The sequence below is a fragment of the Acomys minous genome, assembly GCF_964271855.1.
Source record: "Acomys minous genome assembly, chromosome: 5".
Lineage (NCBI taxonomy): Eukaryota > Metazoa > Chordata > Mammalia > Rodentia > Muridae > Acomys > Acomys minous.
This window is the reverse complement of record NC_140494.1, coordinates 97320652-97345522: the sequence shown is the minus strand read 5'-3', so window position 1 is coordinate 97345522 and position 24871 is coordinate 97320652. Positions and strand designations below refer to the sequence as shown.

Here is a 24871-nt window from a genome sequence, read left to right as displayed (position 1 = left end):
TAATTAGGAGTAATTACAAAGTAATTAATGAGGGCTCTGGGAGGTAGCTCTCCTTGGTTGGTGGTACATGTGGAAATGAAGGGTGAAGGGCTTCTTGGTGGGATTCAGGCAGACAGGATAATATTCTGGGATGAGTGTAGGCTGCTAGAGGGTGCTTGGGTTTGAGGAGGTTATTCTTTCCAGGATTATGGGAAGACTCACAGGAAGGCCAGGAGAATTCTAGAAGCTCAGAAAACAGGGATGGAGAGAACAGGTTGGGCAGCAATTTTTCCTCTGTGGGAGAGAGAGGTGTCCCCAGGCACCACAGGACTGTCTGTGGTACATACAAACCTGGCAAGAGTAAACAGGGGTCCTTTTGACTATTGGTTTATGCAATACTTTCTCAATATAGATCTTGACCTCTAGAAAGGAGAATGGTTTAAGGGTATACATTACACAATAATTCCTTAAGTGCAAATGTCAGAAAAAATGTATGTATTAATATATCAACTATGTGAACATAGACTTGTAATATATGTAGGAAAATAATATTGGATGGAAGGGTAGCAAAGAACATAGATTTTCTCCAGATTCAGGGACAGAAAAGTGATTGTCATTTACTTCTTAACAGTTTTGATATAGTTCTAATTTTTCTTTTACTCTTAATCTGAGAAAAATATATGTGGAGTTGCCTGGAGAAACCATAGAATACTGGGTTTGGTTGGAGCTATGAATTCCATCACATGTTTAATCATTGGACACCCATGGTGTTTTCTGGGCTGGAACAAGGGGTCTTATGCTAGGAGACATTAGCTTAGTGCTCTTAGCTTGAACCCCATAGGACTTATGTCTGTGGATTTTGCTGAGTCTCACAAGCTCCAACTGTGAGCCTGAAAGAGCTCTTCAAATCAATATGGGAATATTTTCTTACAATGACATGTAAATTCTAGACCCCAGTCAGGTTCATGGATCCTTCTAGTCTCAATTAGATCTGGTAATAACTGTTGTCTTTGTCAGGCAGAGAGAAGTTCCTCTTTACTTGGTAGAGAAAGCCTTTTCCTTGTTCCTCACTATTGTTGTAATGATCTTAGAGGAGAAACCATCCAGTGCTTCAACTCTGGGAACGTGACTGTAGACTATAAGTGCAGAGCTATACTGGAAAGATAGCATCCAGCTGAATCAGAAAGGTGTGCACTTTTGTGGCTCTGGTGAGAAACCATTTCATCTCTGACACCTCTTGGTCTTCATCAGCAAGAATAGGTCAGTTATTTCCAATACACAATAAATGTAAGATAATTCAAAGACATAAGTGAGCAACATAGAGAATATCTAAAGCTGAACAAAGTAGTTAAGTATGTGTTTCCTTCTCCTCCTTACCACCCATGTACAAGTTCCTAAGTCCTAAAAGCTGCCTGTGAGATTCCATACATCTATAACAGTTCTTCTTTTCACCTTTTTGATCATAGACATAGACATATAGCCAGGCAGGATTCTTGGGCTTCCTTCCTAACTGTGTGTGTGGTTAGGGCTTGCATTGGAGGGTACATCTGTCAGACTCGGGAAATGCACCTTCTCAGATAACTGGGTTCCTTATTCATTCTCTCCCCACCACAGAAAAACCTGTCACTTTTGCTGCCTATCAGGTCTGAGGTGATGACATTTGCAAAGCAGGAATTTCATTCTGTAAGCTTGGAGGTAAGGACTGTCAGTCAATATGAAGACTTTTGGACCATTCTCTGACACCTTCCACGTGGCCGGTATCCATCATCTTTCTGCCATAGTCCTGATGATCTGATACGTTCAGGGCATAATCTAGACACAGAAAATACAATAGGGGACTTCAACACATGAAATAAGCACCTACATAGAGGCAAGAAACAAAATTAACATAAATACTATAAAACTATGTGATTATAAACCAAGTTGGGCGCTCCGCAGGGAAGGCGAGAGAAAGGGTGGTCAGAGAGCCTTGCTCTTTCATCTATGCATTTGTGTGCTTCACTGAGAAGGTGGCAGCTGATACCAAAATGAGGCTGGCAGGAAGCTGTAACATTCTTGTAACTCTCACTAACTTACTTTCCACACACCAATACAGTCAGACCTGCCTTTAAGTGTTAGTCTCTGTCAATATCATTACAATCTTTGTCTACCTTGGAAAAATAATGAATTATACTCATGAAAGACCAAGATATTCCTTCCTTCAATCTCTTCTCTCTTTCCCAAGGCTCTTCTACCCCCTCAAAGAGAAGCTGAGCTGCCAGACCATAGACAAAGTGTGAGGCTGAGGTCCTGTTACCACACTCTGCAAGGAAGTGAAGGCTTGCTAGATGTAATACAAATACAAGTCAAAAAGACTGTGGTCTTTGTAAGGGACTGATTAAGTCACTCACAAATGCTTCACTGCCTAAGCTTTATGTGTGTGAAAGGAGGTCATGTAGATGCAAAGTTAAGGCATGTTTCATCTAGTTAACAAATCAACATAAACAAAATGAAGAGGAAGAGTTTCTGTTCCATTATGAAGTGGTGTCTTATGATTAATCTAAAAATATGACAGAATGTCTGTGTAGGCTGAGTTCCAAGTGGTTGGAGGAATATAAACACAGACAGGATGTACCCTCTTCTTGGAACGTTATGGAGAAGATTCAGTTGGTTTGACCTTAAATTGATGATTCTCTGATTCTAATGGAATGCCTGAGGGCAGATGATGGGAATAAATATAGCTGGACCGGCCTGGTGGGATCATGTCAGAAGGAGGCCCAAGTATGTTCCGGATGCTTCTGCTGAGTGTGTTCATACTTCTCCTCATGGACACAGGTAAGGCCTGGAAAGAGATAAGCAGGATGAGCTATAGAATAAAGCCTTTATTGTACTTGGCTATGAGGAGCCTACAAAATTATTTAAGATGAATTTTCTTTCTCTTCACAGGAGAAAAAGTGCTGACAATGAATTGTACAGTACACTTGGTTTGCATTTCTTGGAAAAATCACATTAACCATGAGAGGAGGAATTCTTGAGCTCTTTACACACTTTCCCTCTCTACTCCTCACTCACTACTCCAGGGTCATCTTTCTATAGCTTTGATTTGTGGATGGGTGGGGAAAATCTTGGAGGGGATCACTGCTGCCATTAATAAAGTTGGGGTGGGGGCAGTAGTGATAAATTTATTCTCATGAGGTTTGTATAATCTTAGATTTCTAAAACAGTTAGTTTCCATAGATCTAACCTTAAAAACCTCCCTTTCCTTTAGTGATTAAACATTGCAATCTTTGTACTCATTATGATGGGTTCACATGCCGCTCTGGCATGAAAAAATGCTGGAAGTTTGACCTATTGATCAACAACAAGTCTTGTACCACAGAAAACTTTTATTTTTATGACCGTTTCACAGGTAAGCAAATCTTTAAGTGAAACTAACAAAAATGTCTTCAATAGTATCCAAACATTTTCGAGTTAAGTTGCAAAGGGAAGCTTGGATCTGTGGGCTCTGAAGACATAGACCGGGGCACTGGTCTATTTGGTGGGACACAGGCATCTTTTGCCTTACTATGGAAAGTGACATATAGATATGATGCAGCCACAGCTCTGAGCTCATGTTAGTGTTCAAAATACTGACAAGGTTCTGGGGGGAATCATAGTGATAACACTTCCTTTTCTTCTCTTTAGGGGTATACCTTTTTCGTCATACAAAACTTTCCTGTAAACCATGTGCACGTGGAATGTATCAAGTATACCATGACCTCCTGAGAGAAACATTTTGCTGTACTAATAAGGACTACTGTAATGATGGCTCTGCTAACTTAGATGTCTCACAAATAATTATGGAAGACATGAGAGAGAAGAAAGAGTTGAATGACTGACAATAAAATAACAAAGATTTAAATATCATGTGTCCTTGTACTCATGGCACTTATAAAACCCAGGCTCCATACTTCTCTCTACGCAAGAAAATATTACCATGAAAATCCAGTGTTTTTAGTATCCATGTTTGAACTAACAAGAGAGAAGCCACACACCACAAACTCAATTCCATCTCCTGAGTTTTCTTGATTTGGCTCCCTGGCGCCTCCTGGTAAATCTCCAATTACCCTTACATTCGGATGCTTAACTGCACTAAAGGTACAACTGCAAAAAGGGCATTTTTTCTGATGAAGATTTTTATGGAGGATCAAGAAAAGCAGACTGCTTAGAAACAGAGCCATTAAGCCATATATCCAGAGGAATGACAGGGCGGTGAATAGTGTGGAAGGATGGTTTGTGTTACTCAGAGATGAAAAGACAGTGAGAAGCTAGAAGGCTTTCTGAAACTTAAATGCAAAGAAAAGTTAATCTATTCGATGAAGTCCTAATGCCTGCCATCATACCCTTGGCCATTGGTCTCTAGGCCATTGTGTTTCTAATCACTTTACTGTACTCTCATAGCTAGAGACAAGTATGTCAAGATGAACAATTGCCTGAGTGCTGGCCAAATACTCTTTTCTTAAGAGGCATGTGAGGAATACCAATCATCAGAATATTCTAATATAACTTCACATTTAGTGAACTGGTAATAAGAGGTAGGCTACATCTATCAACACACCATTGTAAGAGAAAATGTAATGGGCAGAAGAAATTTCAGAGAACCCCTGTAATATATAAACATAGTTATTTACATTAGGTTTATCAAACACTCTCTTTAGATTTCCATTGTTAGCATGTTAACTGTCCCATATTTTAGAATTTCCAGACATGACTGTATCTTAACCATGTAATCACATACACAAATGCAACATTATCTCAGATGCAGCAGTAGTATTCTTTTTTTTTTTTGCTTAATCATTGTGATTTCTTATTAGTTTTTTTACTATGTTATATTTATGTAAGTAGAATGAAATAATTAAATCTAAATATAATTTTCAAAACACTTAAAGGGTCAGTAAATGAAAATTGATCCAAATACTATGATAATTGAGTGGAGATTACAGTTTAACTTCATATCAGTGGCTGATTCCTCCACTGGGGTTTGGATATAACTATTGATGTGTACCAAATGGAGATACTGATAGTAAGTTCTCAAAGTGAAATGATTCTTGGGGGAATTATTGCGTGTACTCATTTACCTAAAAATGATTCCAGACAAGTAAAAATTATGTTGAAACAGAAACTAAGAGAACGGTTCAAATGGGAGAATAAATGCAAAGTAGATTGTGGTGAAGGCAGGTGACAGCAGGAGGAATAAGGGAGAGACCCTGAACGAGACGGAGGAGGAGTGGACAGCCACACACAGCTAAGCCTGAATTGAAGACCATTAACCCTTTAGCAGAGCAGAATCATATTGCCCCATATGGCCCCTCCAAGGCTGGCCTAGCTGAAGTCTGACCCTGTCTTGGGATTCCAGGAGAGTCTAATGCTCATGTTGCCCCATGTTAACACTATTTCCTCCCACCATTTTTGGTCTAGTTACAACAAACCTGTTCATAACATTTTACAAACAACAGAAACCAAGTGGGAAGTTGAGAGGATGACCAAGAAGGCCTGATTTTAAGAAAATACGGTGGCTCTGAATTGAGGTCTCAGATACCTTTCTTTGCCATAGATCTCTTGATTGATGATGGACCTGAAATGGAAAAACTTTATCATGCAGGAAGGAGAGACATATTAGAAATTACTCCAGAAAACTAGGTCCTATTTATAATAACTGATCTCACAGTGTCCTTAGACATAGGAAAGTCAGATCCAGAAATTCCCATGATGCAATTTATTGAGGCCTTACTCACTGAAACATAGTCCTAAATGTAAGCAAGACAAGTGGATAAGTGGATTCTGGTTTATAAAGAAGGGGCATATACAGTGGCCATGACAAGAATTATTTTACCTAAATTCTCTCTCTCTCTCTCTCTCTCTCTCTCTCTCTCTCTCTCTCTCTCTCTCTCTCTGTCTCTGTCTCGTGTGTGTGTGTGTGTGTGTGTGTATGTGTGAAATTTTAGGCATATTACCAGAACTGATTGCATTAGTATCTGGATTATAAAGCTCTACAGACACCAATATTTTCTCTTATTTATAAGATAGTGGGAATCTATCAATGGAAAGCCAAATAGGATTATTCAGGGGGTAAACATAGTAGTGACACTTCAAGATGACTGGAATCATGTCAGACTGAGTCACATATAGCTGTAGTCCTGGAGTATTAATAACATGAGGAAAAATATAGCTTCATTTGGAAAAATAGATATAAATACAACAAAATATTTATTGACAGATTCTTTTAAAACCCAATCTCTGGCCTGAAAACAATACAAGGTTTTTCCATTTTTTTTCACACCACCACTAGAACTTAATGGTGAGACCTTATTGCTGAAGACATCACACATTGTGGTCACAGAACCTGAGAAAATAAGCTATAAGTTTCCTCCCTATGACTAGCTTTTTAGGGCTAGAAAAGTGCTTTGCAGAATGCTGGGAGAGAAAAACATGAAAAATTTTACTTAGCTGTGAACACCAAGAGCTACAATAATGGCTTGTGTGGCAAGGTATGCCCACTGGTGCAATAGTTTTGAATGCAATTGAGTAGCCAACCACTGTCTCTGTGCATTTAAAACCCAATCTGCAAGATGGAGCACATACCTGTTAATGTTACCTGGACCAAAAGTCCACGGATGGGTAGGTCATCAGCTCCAGAGGAGAATTGACTGCTATTCTTTTGGTAGTAGACACAGTAATAAACTGCTCTCTCAGGAAAAAAAATCTATTTATTTATTAATTAATCTATTTCATGTTTATGCATGTTTGCCTGCATGAGTTTATATGCACCACACGCACCAGAAGAGGACATCATATCATCTGAAACTATAGTTACAGGTTGTTGTGAACTACTACATGGGTATTGGAATGCATTCTCTATGGCTGTGATGCAGTCACAAAACCTGCATAAGATCAAGCCATTCGGATTTCCAATATGGATGGGGAAGGGATTTGCATAGCCCTCTCCTCAGATGAGGAAGTAGTGGTAATGGATGACTGCTGGAGAAGGGAACATAAGTTTCTTCAGGAATATGGATCTGGGTAGGTTGCTCATGCTACAGTGAGTGTCCATCTTCTCAAGCACACACCAGCATCATTCTGGACTCAGTAGTTTAGAAATAAGTAGAGTAAATTAAACTAGGAGGTAGTTTTTGGGTGGAAGGGAAGATATATAGAAGTCAGAGAGAAATATGAGAGAGAAGACTTTTATACACATTGTATACATGCTACAAATTATAAAGAATAAAAGTACGTTTTTAAAGAAAAAAGGGGGAGGTTCAAAGTTGTCTGCATTTTTATGTTAACAAATGTTGTACATACTGAACATTTTAGTTATAAAATTTAACTAGCATGTATTAACAGAGTGAGAGTCTTGCTTTAAAATTTCACGAGCTGAGATATCCAAGATGGTAGTGCCAATAGAGCATGGTATTGGATCAGCAGAACAGTAGTGATCACAGAGAGATTTACAGGCCATGGCTATGTACCCCAAAATTTCAGTATCTGTTTTTCCCAGGTGAGAAAAGAGTCCATGGTAAGGAAAACAGTGGGTCTAATTTCAGATCACCTGGATAATCACAGGGAAATTCCCTGAGTTCTGCTGGAATGTAGTCTCAGCTTTTGGACACCTTCACACTACCACTGTCCCATAGGTGGATACCTTCTTGGCTCCAACTTCAGGCCTTCTGACACCCACAATCTGCAGCCTCTCCAAAGAGCAACGACTCTCTCTAAGGAGACCAACCAGACCTCTGTGCTCACAGGTTATCCAAAACAGCTGAGCCTACCAAGCACAGTGTCTGAGTATAGTATCTGAGCAACCAGAGTTCATTACTCTCAAAGCAAGAAAGCCAGAAGCTGGGTGCTGATTCCAGGACTTCCCGTGGTGAGTGGAGGGCCTCTAGGCTCCCGAGAAGCCCAGTCAGTCCTGAGAATCATACATTAGAGGAGAACCAGGGAATTCCCTGATAACCACCCACCAGTCAGAGAACATACCCACCAATCCAAGGAGGGCTTCTTCAGGAAAATCCATCTTCCTGCCCAGGGCTTTCCCCACAACCCTGAGAATTCCTTAGATACCAGAAACTACCAGATAATGCCAGAGACAACCAGATGGCTCAAGGCCAGAATAAAAACACAATCAACAAGAGCCAGCGTAATATGGGATCTCAAGAATTCAGCTAACCAATGGAAAGCAGCCTTGGATACCATAACACAACTAAAACAGAAGAAATTGGCATTAAAGCTATGCTAATTAAGAAGATAACTGTCTTTAAAGAGGAAGCCCTTAAAAAAATACAAGATGATACAGTCAAACAGACAAAGGCTTTAAAAGAGGAAATGAATAAATGACCCAAAGAAATACAGAAACATATAAATAAACAGGTGAAGGAAATAATAAAATGCTTCAGGATCTGAAGATGGAAATAGAAACAAAAAAGAAAGTGAAAACAGAGGAAACACTGGAGATGGAGAACTTAGGAAAGAAAACCGGGAGAGATTCAAGATAGTGGCACCAACCACATATTGCATCGAATTAGCAGGACAACCAGGACTGTAGAGTGGCCTAAAGGCCAAAGACCAAACTGAGAGCTACAAAATACCAGTGCTGCTGATTCCCAGGTGAGAGGGATCCACATGTGTGGAGCATGGGTAGGTCTGACCCCTGGCCACCCAGCTCACCCACAGAAAATTCACGGGGGACATCCCACATTAGCCACCATCTTGAAAAGGACTGTGGGACATCTGTGCTTCTTGGGGGCTCTCACTGCCTATCTACTGCTTGCCAGATGCAGGACAGGGAGTGGACAGGCAGAGCTGAGTCCCAGCACTGGACACAATCCACATTAGCTGCCTCTCAAGAAAGAGTGCTGGGCACCCAAGCACCTTTGATCTCTGATCTGTCTCAGCTGCCCCAGCTGCTTGCTAGTCTAGTCAAGCTGAGTCACACAGGAGATAGGAAAAGCCTTGCCATTTTAAGAGGGCCTGTGGATCATCTAAGCAGCTTTACATTCTGATTTCTTTCAGCCCACAGCCGCTTACCAGCCTAGCTCATCTGTGACATGGAGCATAGGAGCAGAGCTGAATCCAGGCACCTACCATCATCCACATTAGCTGCCATCCTGTGAACAACATCCGGCCTGGGTCTGTCTCTACCCACCTGACTGAAGCATACTGCTCTGACACAGCCAAGACACAAAGCAGATATGCTGAGCAGAGACTTGCATGGGACACAATCTGAGTTAGCTGCCATCCTGCTGGCAGGTTCTGGCTCTGACCTCACTGCACCCACCTACACATCATTGGCTTGCTCTATCTAAGTCACAGAGCAGAGACCTACACAGGCCATAACCCACATTAGCTGCCATTCCATGAACAGCCCTGGGCTCTAATCTCTGCCATCTGGCCAGCAACTTACCACCCTATCCCAACTGGGGCATAGAGCAGATAAGCAGAGCCCTGTCATCCCAGCAGCTTTGGGCTCTGGTCTCCCTCAGTCCCTCAGCTGCTTACCAGCCTATCCCATCTGGGATACAGAGCAGATAGACAGAGCTGAGTCTGACACAGATCAAGAATCACATTTGCTGTCATCTTAAAAAGGTCTGTGGGGCACCCAAGCAGCTTCAGGCTTGGATCTCTCTCAGCCCCCACCTCCCACAGCTGCTTAATGGCCTAGGCAATCTGGAACACAGAGCAGACAGGCGAGGCCTGCCATCTTGAAAAGGACGGTAGGACACTTGAACAGATTTGGGCTTGTAAATCTATCAGCCCTCCTCTTCTGCCTGACCCAACTGGGATATAGTTAGGGAACCCAGCTGAGCTGGGTGCAGGCCCTAATGCCCACTTTCCAACATCCTGAGGAGGCCTCTGGGGACCACTAGCAAACAACCTTTGGCTTGGAGCTCTCTTTACTTGCTCCCAAACTGCCTGTCCCATGTGGGACACTAATAGTGACCTCATTGGGGAAACCTCTAGGCCTGCTAACACCAGAGACAACCACATGCCTAGACGACAGTGCAAGAAGAATAGCAACAAAATTCAGAGCCACATAACACCACCACCGGAAACCAGTGATCCTACCACAGCAAGCCATGGAGAGATGAACACCCATGAAGCACAAAGAGAAGACTTTAAATCTGAGGTGGTGAAAATGGCAGAATCCCTGAAAGAGGAAAATAACCACGCAGAGAAACACAGGAAAATACATAAAAATAGATGAAGGAATTGAATAAATCCTATAAAGAATTATAGGATTCTTTCAGACAGAGGAAGGAATTAAATAAATCCTAAAAAGAATGACAGGAATTCAGGGTAACTGAAGGCACAACATACCCAAACTTATGGGGCACAATGAAAGCAGTGCTAAGAGGAAAGGTCATAGCACTAAGTGACGTTACAAAGAAACTGGAGAGATCCCATACTAGCCACTTAATAGCAGACCTGAAAGCTTTAGGACATAAAGAAGCAGACACACTCAAGAGGAATAGATGGCTGGACATCATCAAACTCAGGACTGAAGTTAATAAACTGGAAACAAAGAAAACAATTCAAAGAATCAACAAAAGCAGGAGCTGGTTCTTTGAAAGAATCAGCAAGATTGACAAACCTTTAGCCAAACTAACTAAAAAGCAGAGAAAGGGAGGGAGAGAGAGAGAGAGAGAGAGAGAGAGAGAGAGAGAGAGAGAGAGAGAGAGAGAGAGAGAGAGAGAACCAAATCATCAAAATGAAAAATGAAAGGGAGACATAACAACAGATAGTGAGGAAATCCAAAGAATCATCAGGTCTTACTTCAAAAGTCTATATGCCATAAAATTTGAAAAAGTAAATGAAATTGACACTTTTCTTGACAGCTACCAACTACAAAAATTGAATCAAGATCAGGTAAACAAATTGAATAGTCCTATCACACCTAAGGAAAGAGGCAGTCATCAAAAGTCTCACAACAACAACAACAACAACAACAACAACAAGAAGCCCTGGATCAGATCGATTCAACACAGAATTCTACCAGACCTTCAGAGAAGAGCTAATACCAATTCTCTTCAAACTGTTTCACAAAATAGAAACAAAAGGAACATTACCAAAGTCATTCTATGAGACCACAGTCACCTTGACACCTAAACCAAAGAAGACACATTAAAGAAAGAGAATTTCAGACCAATATCTCTTGTGAACATTGGTGCAAAAATATTCAATAAAATACTTTCAAATTGAATTCAAGAACACATCAAAACTTTCAATCATTATGACCAAGTAGGCTTCATCCAAGGCATGCAAAGGTGGTTCAATATATGGAAATCCATCAATGCAATTCATCATAAAAAAAAAACAAACTGAAAAAATAAAACCACAAATGATCATCTTCTTAGATGCCAAAAATAGCATTTGGCAAAATCCAACACCCATTCATGTTTAAAGTCCTGCAGAAAGCAAGGATATAAGGCACGTGCCTAAACATAATAAAGGCAATATACAGCCAGCCTAAAGCCAACATCAAACTAAATGGAGAGAAACTTAAATCAGTTCCACTGAAATCAGGGACAAGACAAGGCCATCCACTCTCTCCATAGCTCTTCAATTTTTTACTTGAAATCCTAGCTACAGCAATAAGACAACTAACAGAGATCAAGGGGGTATAAATTGGAAAGGAAAAAGTAAAAAAAAAAAATTTAAAAAAAGAAAGGAAGAAGTCAAACTATCACTATTCTCAGATGATATGATAGTATACATAAGTGATTCCTACAGCTGACAAACACCTTCAGCAAAGTGGCTGGGTACAATATCAACTAAAAAAAAAAACAGTAGCCCTGTTGTATGCAAATGACAAACAGGCTGAAAAAGAAGTTTGGGAAACTATACCATTTATAATTGAAGTATCTTGGTGTAAGAATAACCAAGAAAGTGAAAGATTTGTATGAAAAAACTTCAAATCTATGAAGATAAAATTTGAAGATTTCAGAAGATAGAAAGGTCTCCCATGCTCATGGATCAGGAGAATCAACACAGTAAAAATGGCCATCTTACCAAAAGCAACCTACAGATTCAATGCAATTCTCATCAAAACACACACACACAATTCTTTACTGACTTTAAAAGATCAATTCTCAACTTCATATGGAGAAACAAAAAACCCAGAATACATAAAACTATTCTGTACAATAAAAGATCTTCTGTAGGAATCGCCATCCTGGCTCTCAAGCTGTAATATGGAGCAACAGTAATAAAAACAGTATGGTGCTGGCGTAGAAATAGGCTGGTTGATCAATGGAATCAAATCAAAGACCCAGAAATAAACTCACATAGCTATGGACACTTGATTTTTTTTACAAAGAAGCCAAATCCATCCAATGGCATGCACTCTGGCCACCCAAACTTTGATCACTCCCCCCTTGGCAGGAGGGCCTTGCTGAGCTACAGAGGAACAGTTTACAGATAGTACAAATGAGACTTGATAGGCTGAGATCAGAGAGAGGGCTCCCCTTACTGAGGACTAATGGAGGGAGGATTATTTTCAATGGGAGTTATTTACAATTTATTATTGGTCTTATTTAGAGAGAAAACGAAGTTGGAGTCAGGGATGTCTCTCTTTTCCTGTATCTTCCATTCTTAGGTTTGGGGTTGAAACCTAAGGGTTTGGAGTTGGAGGTAGGGGTTGAAAAGAAAGAAGGAGGAATATAGAAATATATAGGGAATATAGAACAAAAAGCAAATTAGTGAATTTATCCTCAACCTAAGGTCTCAGTTGTCACTCACAAGGTTATTTTGAATTCATTGGCAAAGAATTTTGTATATAGATGCAAAATAAGTTTAATTTTAGATACACTAGTATAGAATTCAAATATAAGATTATTCTTCATACATATTATTTATATTTCTACTCCAATATGAAGTTTTGTAACCATGTAACTCAATTATAACACAAGGCTTACTTCCAATACTTTGAAAGTGCTATGTCAGGCTGTTTAGGATAAATAAGATATACAAGTTAATTGTTAGTTGGTCAAATAATGGTTATATCAATTACTAGTTTATTTTTATTACAAGAATATACAGCTTAGGTGCAGCAGATAGATATGATTCTATAGAAAGATTATGTAAAGTAGTTAGGTAAGGTCTTCAAAATGCTCAGAGACATGAAGAATATGGTATTTTGAAATGTTTTTATTATTTAAAAGATTTACTGACAATGAGCAGGTTAACTTCTGGCAACACTCAGCCTACCTCAAGGATGATGAGTATAAAAGAACTTTCCTATGTAGATGGCTTCAAATGTGGCAAACAAATCACTGGGCAAAATGTCCTCATTTCTACCATAGACACAATTCTGTCTAAAAAATGGCAATCTTGGATTCAGGCAGAGTTGATGGCCAAACTCTACCAAGACAGGGTAAGCAAGGCCTCAATAGTTCCTACCTCACAAATATGTCCATCATATATAATGGACCAGAAGGCTAAAGATGATGCTCCAACGTTACAGAGAGTTTTGGGTGACTATATTCAGGGAGCAATCGGTATCTGTCATCTTCTCATTTGGAAAGCCACTTAGCTAAACCATTAGCCAAACTAATCAAAAGGCAGAGAGACAACAAACTGAAAGAAAAAAATTATCATCTGCTTAGATGCCAAAAGGCATTTGATAAAAGCCAAAATCAATTCATGTTAAAAGTGTTGGAGAGATCAGGGATACAAGGCACATATCTAAACCTAGTAAAGGCAAAATAAGGCAAGCCAGTAGCCAACATCAAACTAAATGTAGGTAATCTTAAAGCATTTCCAATGAAATCAGAGACAAGACAAGGCTGCTCACTCTCTCTGTATCTCACCATTTTAGTACTTGAAATCATAGCTAGAGCAATGAGACAACTAATGGAGATCAAGGGGATACGATAGGAAAGAAAGATGTCAAATATCACTATTTCTTGATGATATGATAGTATACGTGAATGACCCAAAAAATTCTACCAGGAAACTCCTACAGATGATAAATATCTTCACCAAAGTGGCTGGATACAAAATTAACTAAAATAATCAGTAGCCCTCCTGTATACAAAAGACAAATTGGATGAGAAAGAAATTAGGGAAACAACACCCTTCACAATTGCCACAAAAAACAAAATATCTTTGTGTAACTAACCAGTAAGTGAAACATTCAAGAAAACAAAACTTCAAGTCTCCAAATGGATCTAGGACCTTAACACAAATCAGAAAACACTAAATCTATTAGAAGAGAAAATGGGGAAGAGCCTTGAACTTTTCAACATAGGAGACAACTTCCTGAACAGTACACCAACAGTTCAGGCTCTAAGTTGAACAATAAATTGACCTCATGAAACTGAAAAGCTTCTGTAAGGTAAAGGACATTGTCAATAATACAAAACAATAGTCTATAGATTGGAAGATATTTACCAACCCTACATCTGACAGAGGGCTGGTATCCAATATATATAAAGATCATAAGAATTTAAACACCAAAAAACAGTTAATCCAATTACAAAATGGGGGCAGAGGTAAACAGAGAATTTTCAACAGAATATAATAATAGCCAAAAATCACTTTACAAATTCTTATCATCCTTAATCATCAGGGAAATGCAAATCAAAACGACTCTGAGATTCCATCTTACACCTATCAGAATGGCTAATAGCAAAAACTCAAGTGAGAGTACATGCTGGCTGTGGAGAAAGGGGAACACTACTCCATTGAAGGTGGGAGTGCAAACTTGTACAACCACTTTGGAAATCAGTCTGGTGCTTTCTTGGAAAATTGGGAACAGCTTTACCTCAATACCCAGTTATACCACTCCTAGGCATATACCCCAAAGATTCACCTTGGAACAAGGACTCATCTGTGCTCACAGAAGCTTTACTCATAATAGTTAGAAACTGGAAACCACCCAGGTGTCCCTGAACCAAAGAATGGCTAAAGAAACTGTGATACATCTACACAATGGAATACTATTCAGCTATTAAAAACAATAGCATCATGAAATTTTTAGGCAAATGGATGGAGCTGGAAAAGATAATTCTGAGTGAGGTAACCCAGACCCAGAAGGACATGTATGGTAGTCACTTATAAGGACACATTATCCATAAAATACAAAATAGCCACTTCACAATTCACAGACCTAAAGAATCTCAGTAACTAGGAGGACCCAAGGGAAGATGCTTAATTATCATACAGAAGGGCAAATAGACTACACACTGGAAGTGGTTGAAGGGAGGGAGCAGATAAGGAGCCTACCATAGATGTCCTCTGAAAGACCCCATCCAGCAGAGGATAGAAGCAGAAGCTGAGCCTCTCAGCCAAACTTTGGGCACAGCTTGGGAAGTCTTTTATGGAAGAGTCAAGGGGGCAGGTAGAAGCACTCATATGGGACCGGAGCTCAACAAGAAGACAAACAGAGCCAACTAATCCGGGCCCAGAAATCCAAAGACTGATGCACCAAACAAGGACTACGCATGAAGACCACATACGCCCCTTGCTCAGATGTAGCTGATAGGCAACTCAGTCTCTATTGTGGTTCTCTAGTAAGGGGAGCAGGTCTATCGCTCCATGGACTCTGTTGATCACTTTCCCCTTGCAGACACCTTACCAAGTCACAGAGGAAGAGGATGCAGGCAGTCCTGATGAGACTTGATAAGCTGGGTTCTGTTAGTATGGGAGAAGGACTCTCACTCTCTGAGAACTAGGGGAGGGGTATATGGGGGAAGAGGGAGGGAAGGTGGAACCAGGAGGAGATGAGGGAGGGGACTATGATTGGAACGTAAAATGAAAATAAATTAAAAAATAAATTTAAAGTAAAAAAACTCACAGGCTGAGTTCTACTTAATTCGTTATCCTTTTATTTTATTGAAATGTGTAATTAACTGGAGAATCTTCCTGTAAATTCAGACTATTTCTTTTAATGTTGATACTTTAAATTATAGATTAATATATTTAATAACTTAATTAATATATTTAATAATTTATAGATTAATATTTTAATAAATATATTTATTTATATATTTAAATTAAATTAATATATATTATTTAAATACTAATTTAGTCTAAATTAAAAGACATACCTTGACTAGATCTGCATATTTCTTTTTTTAATATTAATTTATGTGCATTTGTGTGAGGGTGTCAGAACTTGTGAGCTTCCATATGGGTGCTGGGAATTGAACCAGGGTCCTTTCGAAGAGCAGGCAGTGCTCTTAACCACTGAGCCAACTCTGTAGCCCCCAATCTGCATATTTCTTTATATTTGTCATGCCATTATTTATACCTATTTAGTGCACTGGACAAATAAACTATCCATTCAAACAAATAAATAAATAAATAAGGTATTTCCTAAAGACAGTACAGAAAGGAAGTACTAAGTAAAAAAACACAGTTAAAAAGTTAGTTATAGATGTAACATATATTAGTGGTTAAGGATGTTTAAATGCAAAGAAATATTTTTATTTTAGATAAGATTTTAGGTGGGAACCTGATATCAAATAAAGGCCTCTTTAAAGAATTAAAATAGAGGGAAAATGAGAACAAAATAAAAAACTTAATCATGTTGCAGAAAGCCTGAGTAAATTATTAAAAGGACTGTGGAAGATAAAACTTTAAGATGGTATATGTATGACTAAGTTTACTATATTTACATTTACTTTTCCTGGGGTCATATTTTTGCCAGTAACACATTTCATCATTAATATGCACTAGACGAAAGGATCCATGAAACCCTAGATATTCACATTGTTTTTGTATTTATATTTGGAAATTTTCAGTATCAGACTAAACTTGTACAATCTCATAGACGCCTAGTAAGAGAAAAGAACAAGTCCAGTGGTGACCTAGTCCCTGAGGTTGTTTTCTCTGGCAGCTTCAAACATGCCATTTGGCTGTGTGATTACCCTGTGTTTGGGAATGACAGAAGCCAGAGATGAGAGACCTTCATTTCCTGGATTGAACCTCTCTGAAAAACCAATATGGTCCATGATGCCATTGAGGACCACATGTGGGTCAACGGTCCTGATGCAGCTGGAATCAAATGCCATGTGAATGTCTATGTGCTGTGCAATGGCTTGAGGCCATGTTGATGTTCCTGCACTCACCTTCTACCAGAGGCTATTTTGATGTTTGTTCATGGTCTGCACTGCTGCCTGAGGATATGGTGATGTCAAGGTCCAGAAACCATGTCTGGGTCCATGGTCTTACTGCAGTAAGGGTCTGTGATGATGTTTGTGACCCCTGTCACCAACAGAGGTCATGTGAATGCCCATTGACTGTGCTGTAGCCAAACACCATGTTGATGTCTGTGGGCTATGCTGCTGCCAGAGACCATATCAATTTGAGTCGGCTGTACTACTGATGCCGTAGTCTGGAATACCATGTCTGGATCTGAGATTCTACTGCAGCTGGAGGCTATGTTGATGTTAGTGTCCCATGTCACCACCAAAGGCCATGTGGATTTCTGTGGTCTGCACTGTAGCCTGAATCCATGTTAATGTTCATGGCTGGCCTATGCTTCTGCCTGGCAGTATCTGGGGGCTGCATAATGATGTAAGTGGCCTGTGCTGCCACTAGGGGACATCGTGAGCCTAGGACCATGCTGCAACGGAGGGTGAATTCAAGGTCCAAGGTCCTGCTGCTGTTGGAGTATGTGTTCATATCCATGGCCCAGGTTGCCACTGAAGGCCAAGTGGATGTCCATGGTCTATCTATCCTGCCGCCTGTACTGAGAGTTCTGTGTTGCTGTCGTTGCTGCTGCTACTGCTGTTGCTGTTTTAGAAGCCCAATTATGTTATGTGAATATGTTTTTGTTTTAACCCTAGGTGTTGGATATGAAGCTTCTTTGTATTGCCCACGGCAGCTAACTATAATATGCTTCCTGCTCTGATTGGCTATTGCTGGTTTGCTGGACTGCTGGATATCTTGAGGAAGAAGATTGAACTTGCCCCCCAATGAACTACATCCCTGTCCAGCACGAGTAACCTATAGAGATCTATGGCGCCTTTGCCCTCTAACCTTCTTTCTCTGCTGCCTTAGTGTTAGGAAATTGGAAGCTGTTAAGTTGCATAAGGGTTGGAATGGAAGTAGAGGTTTAATAATCCAATAAAACGGATTTTAAAAATACTCCTAGCGGTGGTGCACAGACATGGCTGGGCATAATAGGAAATTTGGTTTCTAATGCCACAGAGGAATGGCAGTGTACAAAGGAATGAACACATTGTTTTAGGACATCAGGAAAAGGTTTATTGTAGCTTCTGCCACTGTAGCTTCTCCTGCATTGTTCCCAGAGAGGGTTTTCTATTACTTTTCCTTCATCTTCTTCATGTATTCTGTTTTCCCAGAATGTTAGAAAAATGGCTGAACAACTAGAAAAAAAATGTGAGTGAATTTTGATACACATAATATATAGTTTCAACTCTTGTATAAGGTATTGTGCCTATGCAACACATTTAAATATTCAATGTAAAATTCTAGTTCCTTTTAAAGCTGGTATTATGAGCTGTTTAGAATATTTAAGTAATGCAGATTAACAATCAGACAATCAAATCATGGTCATGTTACATATTACTCTAGTTTATTACAGAAATATGTTTCCAAAGTTTAACAGATAGTAAATAACTAGAAACAAGCAGTATTTGTCAATTCAGATTTACTAGAGATAGATAATGATTATATACTATGTAAGTGCATATAGATAGATAGTGGTCTTCAAAACCTCAGAGACCTCCAGATTATGGCATTTGAAGTTTTTTTTTATTAACTTAAGGTCTTTTGACATTGAGATACGTCAGCTTCTATACCTATACAAGGGAGGCTCTAAAATATTATTACCAGACTCAAACCTGGAATGGAACAGGACCTATACTCTGATCTAGGAGCTATTAATTATACTGATTCAAACAGAGGCTGAGCTGGCCACAACGTAAAAAAAAAAAGTACATCTATAACTATTGTGAAAAGCCGCAGCTATGGAAAATAGTAGATAATGAATATAATATGAGTCATTTCAACTTAATAGCCTGTGTTACATGTTTAAATGGATCTGTCTAATACCCTGTCGTATGACTCACAGGCATAATGTGAATAACTCAGGACCTTACCATCATACCCATAGAGCATAGACAGTCCAAAAAAGAATGAGTCCCAATGGAATTTTATATCTCCTTCAGAAGACTTCTACAAACCAAGTTACAACTCAAGCCATCCACCCACTTATTTTTAAATTGAGTCCTCCTGTGAGCTGCAAATGAAGACAGCAAAACAATTAAAACAATTTCTTTGAAGGCTGCCAATATAGAGGCCATGCTTCTTTTGCATAGAAATATTTTAGTAAGAGTATTAGTGTAACAATAAGCCAGGCTTTTGGATGGAATTGTGCAAAAATTCATGTTATCTCTCACTTCTCTCTGAGATAGCTTCCTGGAATGTCATAAACAAGACACTTAATTTCTTTTCATAGTAGATATGACCATTTCATCATGTTTTTGGTCTAGGATTTTTATTGATTATGATCTAGAACCATCTTGAGATCTTGTTTAAGTTTCTTAGTAATACTTTAAATATAATAGTTACAGGGTTGGTGGAGTGAAGGAACATCTACTGTTCAAATATGGTGAACCAAGGTCAGTGTCAAGATCCTATGATGGAAGGAGAGAACAGACTTCCAAAAGATGCTTTCTTTTCCCTCTCTTCTGGCTATAAAGGAAATCTCTTGGGCCACTTTTGTAGTGAGTCTTAGTATGTTAGTTTGTGCTACCTCCTGGCGTAACATAGGGCAATTTAAAAATCTCTGCAGTGGTCTTGACTTTTCTTTTCCTTTTAGAAGATATTCCTTTATATTTCTTTCATAGATTGTTGTAGTTGGCACAAGCCTAGACATATCTTGGAAGAAGTCTTTATTAAGAAAATACCTCCATAAGCTTGGCCTGTAGGCACGTGTATGGGATTTTCTTTTGATTAACGATTGATGTAAGAAGGTCAACCTCACTGTGGATAGTGTCACCTCTGGAAAAGTGGTTCTTGGTTGTATAAGACAAACTGAAAAATCCATAAGGAACAAGCTAGTAAGCCACACTCTTCCATGACATCTGTTTTATATCCTGCTTCTAAGTTCCTGCCTAGAGTCCCTGCCATGATTTCCTTCAGTGATGGAGTATAATTTTTAAACTGTAGGATGGAATAACCCTTTCCTCCCCTTGGGGGGGATGTCATGGAGTTTATCTTAGTGGTGGGAACTATATCTTCTTTTATCTCAGCTCAAAAAAACTACAATATCCTCTGGTTTCCATGTCTTTCTGTTATTTTGTTTTGCTTTGTTTCTGTTACCCACTGTGTTTAATTCGTGTATGCTTGTGCATAAAAGTTTATTAAATTGAAGAATTTCAACTTACCAATGGACATACTGCTGGATCCTCCTCCTCAAGCAACCATTAACTCTCTATAGCTTCTCAGACAGGAGTGGTGCATCATGAGTCCCTCATGAGTCCATCCATGATGGAATGTTGATAGGTCCAGTTTCATGATGGTCCTCTGCAAATATCCACTGATGCCATGAGTTCATGGCTACAATAGTCATGTCATTTTAAGAAGACATCATTTCACAACATTCTTCTTACTGGTTTTAATTATTTCCACCTTCTCTTTAGTGAGGATCCCTGAGTCTTGGATGGGGTAACACAGACAAATGTCCTATAAGCACACAAGAGTCACTTATTCTTAGTATTTTGACCTGCTATCTGAGTCTCTACATTAACTGATGCCCACTGAAAAAAGAAGTTTCTATTATCAAGGCTAAGAGCAGTATTAATCAATGGATATAAACATGAACACTTAGAAAGCACTTTAAGAACATGTCCACTTAGCAAAATATCAGCAGTAGGTTCTTCCTCTAATGTCATCATTCTCCCTAGCCATGGGATTTTGACCAGTGCTGCCCACTTTGTATTGTTATTATTAGTAAAATGAATTGATCTGATAACTGAAGAGTATGTGGTAGAGGTAGCATAGAGTGTACTAGCTGTGGAGGAGGCCTCAGTAGTAGCAACAGCAGTGAGAAAGTGGCTAACAAGCTCCAGAGAGCAGCTGAGCAGAAACAATGGGGCACAGAGGAGTGAAACAGATATGAGAAACTGCAGGGTCTAATTCCTTAAGGAAATCAGGAGCCATGAAGACTAATGTTTCTTAAACCTTACAGCTGAAAGTTGTAATGCTTGCTGCTTTATGAGTTAGGTACCCAACACCTGAGTCTTGTCAGGAGCTTTCACATTAATAGTCGCTACCTCTTTATGATGGCTAATCTTGATGGCCAGCATGATGTGTTTGGGAAAGGGGAAACTTCAGCTGAAAAATTGCCTCTGCTTAGAGGGCTTGGGCTTTCCGAGCTGGTGGTCTCAGGGATGAGTACCTTTGACAGGAATCATTCCTCTCAGCATGTTGGACACTGACATCCTGCATCCTCCTAGGTCCAACCCTGGATGATTCTGTTACTTTTACTCATCAGCGTTAGACGGCTTCCTAGACAACATTGTAGAAAGCTTCTGATCCAATTTGGACCACCATTTCAACCTCCCACTAAGCTTGGAACCTCTCAACATTTAGAAACTGGACCACAAATGCAATCACTAGATTGCTTAACCATTCAAGGACATTGAATGGAGTGAACCTAGGCCTCCCACACAGATGTGGCTGACGGGCAGCTCAGGCTTCATGTGGGTGCCTTTGTAAGGGAAGTGAGGTTCTCTCTCAGACATGGACTGTCTTGACAGATTTTCAATCACTCCCCGCCCCCTGGCAGGACTGCTTTGCCAGGCCACAGGGGAAGAGGGCACACACAAGTCCTGGTAGGACTTGATGAACTGAAGGTGAAGGGCATTCCCCTCTTCTGAGGAATAGGGAAAGGGGGATGTAAGGAGAGAGAATGAGGGTAAAGCTGGGAGGTGAGGAGGGATGTAAAGTGAATTAGTTAATTAATTAATTAAAAAAGATTTTTAAAATTATGTGTAAAAAAATTTCTCTGGTAGAGTCCCTAACCTTTTCGTCCACAGAACAGAAGCGAAAATAAACTACTATTCAGCTACTGACATGCACAGTTCTTGAGTAATTTGCCCACATACAGGGAACTGTCTAGCTCAGCTCTTCTCTATAGTGACACTATTGCTGCAATGCTCAGCTGAAGTCACCGTCTGCTGATACCTGTAGTTTCCCCTTCACTCTACTGGCTCTCCAAAATCTTTACTTCTCCACCGTTGCCGTGGCTACTGCTGCTGCAGATTAAGTTTGAATGGTCACAGCCATCTTGGTTTCAATTTGGCAGAGTATTTTAGTCTCTGTCATCACAGGGTTCAGAGCTTCTGCCTCAAAGTTAGCTCCCCTCTTCGGCCCAAAATTTGAAGGAACTGTTGTCATTGTTAAAAAATCATTGTGACTTTTACCACCTCCAAAACTGAAAGAATTTATCAATAAATTCACACAGCACAGTAGTGTTCTAAAAGACATTTAACTGCATTATGCTCTCAAAGAAAATTTTGTATTATGTAGTTCAAAATCTTCTTAAAAGTAATAACAAAAGTAGCCACAGAATGTCTCAGAAACAGAAAAAAATAAAATAAAACCTCCTTCATTGATGAAGGTCTCCCAGTCCTTTTAGCCAATTAAAAATTTTTCCAGAAAACTTCAAAGTTCATTGAACACATTTTAGTCTGCTATTTACCTTATCTTGAACCACTTCTCTGAAGATCTTAATGAAAAACTGCTATATTATACTGCTGTATAATTACAGTATATTACTTCCGTAAAGCATTGGAATTGAGATTCCTAGTATCAGTCCAATTCATAAAACAAAATGGAGTTATTAACTATCTACAAAGAACGGAGTCTAACAGCAAGCATATAAGTATCTGAGCTTCCCTGTGGCTAATGCCTTAGCACTTTTGGAGGGGAATAGACCTTGGTTTATACTGAGATATAGACATGGGCAGAGAAGGTCAACCTCTAGTTCTCCAATAGGACACGAACACCATGACCCTGACCTCTGTGATGAGAGTTAGATATGGCTGTGGTGAGATTCTTATTAGGTGCCTCTAGGAATTTTCTTAGAGTGGGTCCTTCCTATCTGTCTGTGGAGTGGGTCTGGGATCCAGGGAGTGACACCAAAGAGATAAAGAGAAGGCATTCTGCTTGTCCTTATTACACCTTGAGACAGAAACCCTATACCACATTCATCTGATAAATTTGCCCAGACACTCAGACTTGACAATATGCATCATTCATCCATGCCCTAAACCCACATATGAACTAAAAAATCCTGGCTTCTAAAAAATGACAGTCAAAAGGATACAGGCCAAAAAAAGTGTGGAGTAGATGTTTGGCTAAGTTTGTCTAGAAATGTTCTGAACTTGATTGAGTATTAAGCAAATTCATTTTGGTTTTGGGGCTGTGGTTTTTTTTTTATTGATATAACATTTGTTCTTAACACATGGTTATCACCAGCACTGAAATGCACACAACACACACACACGAATTCAACTTAATTTATGAGACAGTGTTAACTCATTTATGATGAATTCTCAATGTCTTAGTTGTCTCGGGATTTAAAAATGCTGGAATGAGGCTTCAAACTTGAGTGTGTCTAGGAAATTCAGTGCTCTGGCCAGGACACTGAGCCTTGTTAGGTCTCAGCTTATCACCACAAGATCTGATATGATTACTGTGGGCCCGGAAGCTTGTGGTGGTTCTGCCCTCCCACTGTTCGGAATGATGAGAAGACAAACATCCTGTATTGCAGAGGAATTTGTGTCTGGTAACTTCAGAGTAGGCTGGCCATACAATATACTAATGTCTGGGACACTGTGTATGATGAAGGAGCCCTAAAAATGTTTAGACTAAAAATGTAAATTTAGATACATCGACCTCAGCTATCTATAAAAAAAAGTCTGAGAAGCAGCCATGATGGTATTTGGTAAATGGGGTGTTTATGATCTTCAAACATGTCAACTTACATTCCCATCATGAGACTGATGTAGAGACTTGTTGTAGAATAGCAATGTTCCATTAATACCTAAATGGGGTTTCTTTAAGACAGGAATCCTTTAAAAATTGATATATTGTGAAAAAAAATCCATGTAATAGGGTCCACCACTTTTTTCTTAGAAAATATTATGAAATTTGATAACCATAAGTTTCTTCAATATTAACCCAGATAACTATTTTCTTTGTTTCAAATTTTCTTTCCATGTTATTAGGCCAATATGTAAACCCTGCCTGACAGCGCATGTTGTATTAATTGGGAGTAGTATGTTAAGAATATAAAACTCGGACAGCACTAACAAATTGATGCCACGTGCGGAAAAACATGTTCACTAAAAATGAAATTAATTTGATTTGTCTTGTTTTCCTCATTCTCATTTTCTTTGTCTTTTTCTTAGAATGGTTACTATGGGGTAGTAAGGGTTAGGACCTGTGAGGATTCATAGAATTCCATGTTAGAGAGGCATGGAGAACATACAGATTACAGGGCAATGCAGCATAGGGAATCAGTTTGGATCTGAGTGGATTACTAAACCTTGTGGCCTAGCACCCATCTGTCTTGGACTCCTCCCACGTCTAATGCACTCACTGTCTTTATGTTGGAAAGCTAGGCACGGCTGTCTCATGAATAGTAGTCACGCTTGTAAAGCATGAAGTGAGCCAGGCTCTCTGTGTGTGGTGCATCTGAGATCCTGGATGTCAGCCTCCAGCCATTGCTTTATACACACAGACCACCATCCATCCATCCATCCATCCATCTATCCACCCATCCATCCATTCATCCATCCATCCATCCATCCATCCATCCATCTATCCACCCATCCATCCATTCATCCATCCATCCATCCATTTTTCATTTTGTTTCTTTTATCCTTTGCTTAGTCGC

The 24871-nt window shown here is 39.5% G+C and overlaps 2 protein-coding genes across 2 annotated transcripts in view; both read left to right on the top strand.

Annotated features, from left to right (window-relative positions):
• PATE4 (prostate and testis expressed 4) overlaps window positions 1–24871 on the top strand; it is a 172319-nt gene that overhangs the window by 15255 nt on the left and 132193 nt on the right. The gene's annotated exons all lie outside the window — the stretch shown is intronic.
• On the top strand, window positions 2742–3836 carry LOC311597375 (prostate and testis expressed protein 13-like; the record flags this gene model as incomplete). Its single annotated transcript, XM_084781614.1, has 3 exons — window positions 2742–2793; window positions 3227–3367; window positions 3643–3836. The coding sequence occupies 3 exons, from the start codon at window positions 2742–2744 to the stop codon at window positions 3834–3836; spliced, it is 387 nt and encodes a 128-aa protein (XP_084637740.1).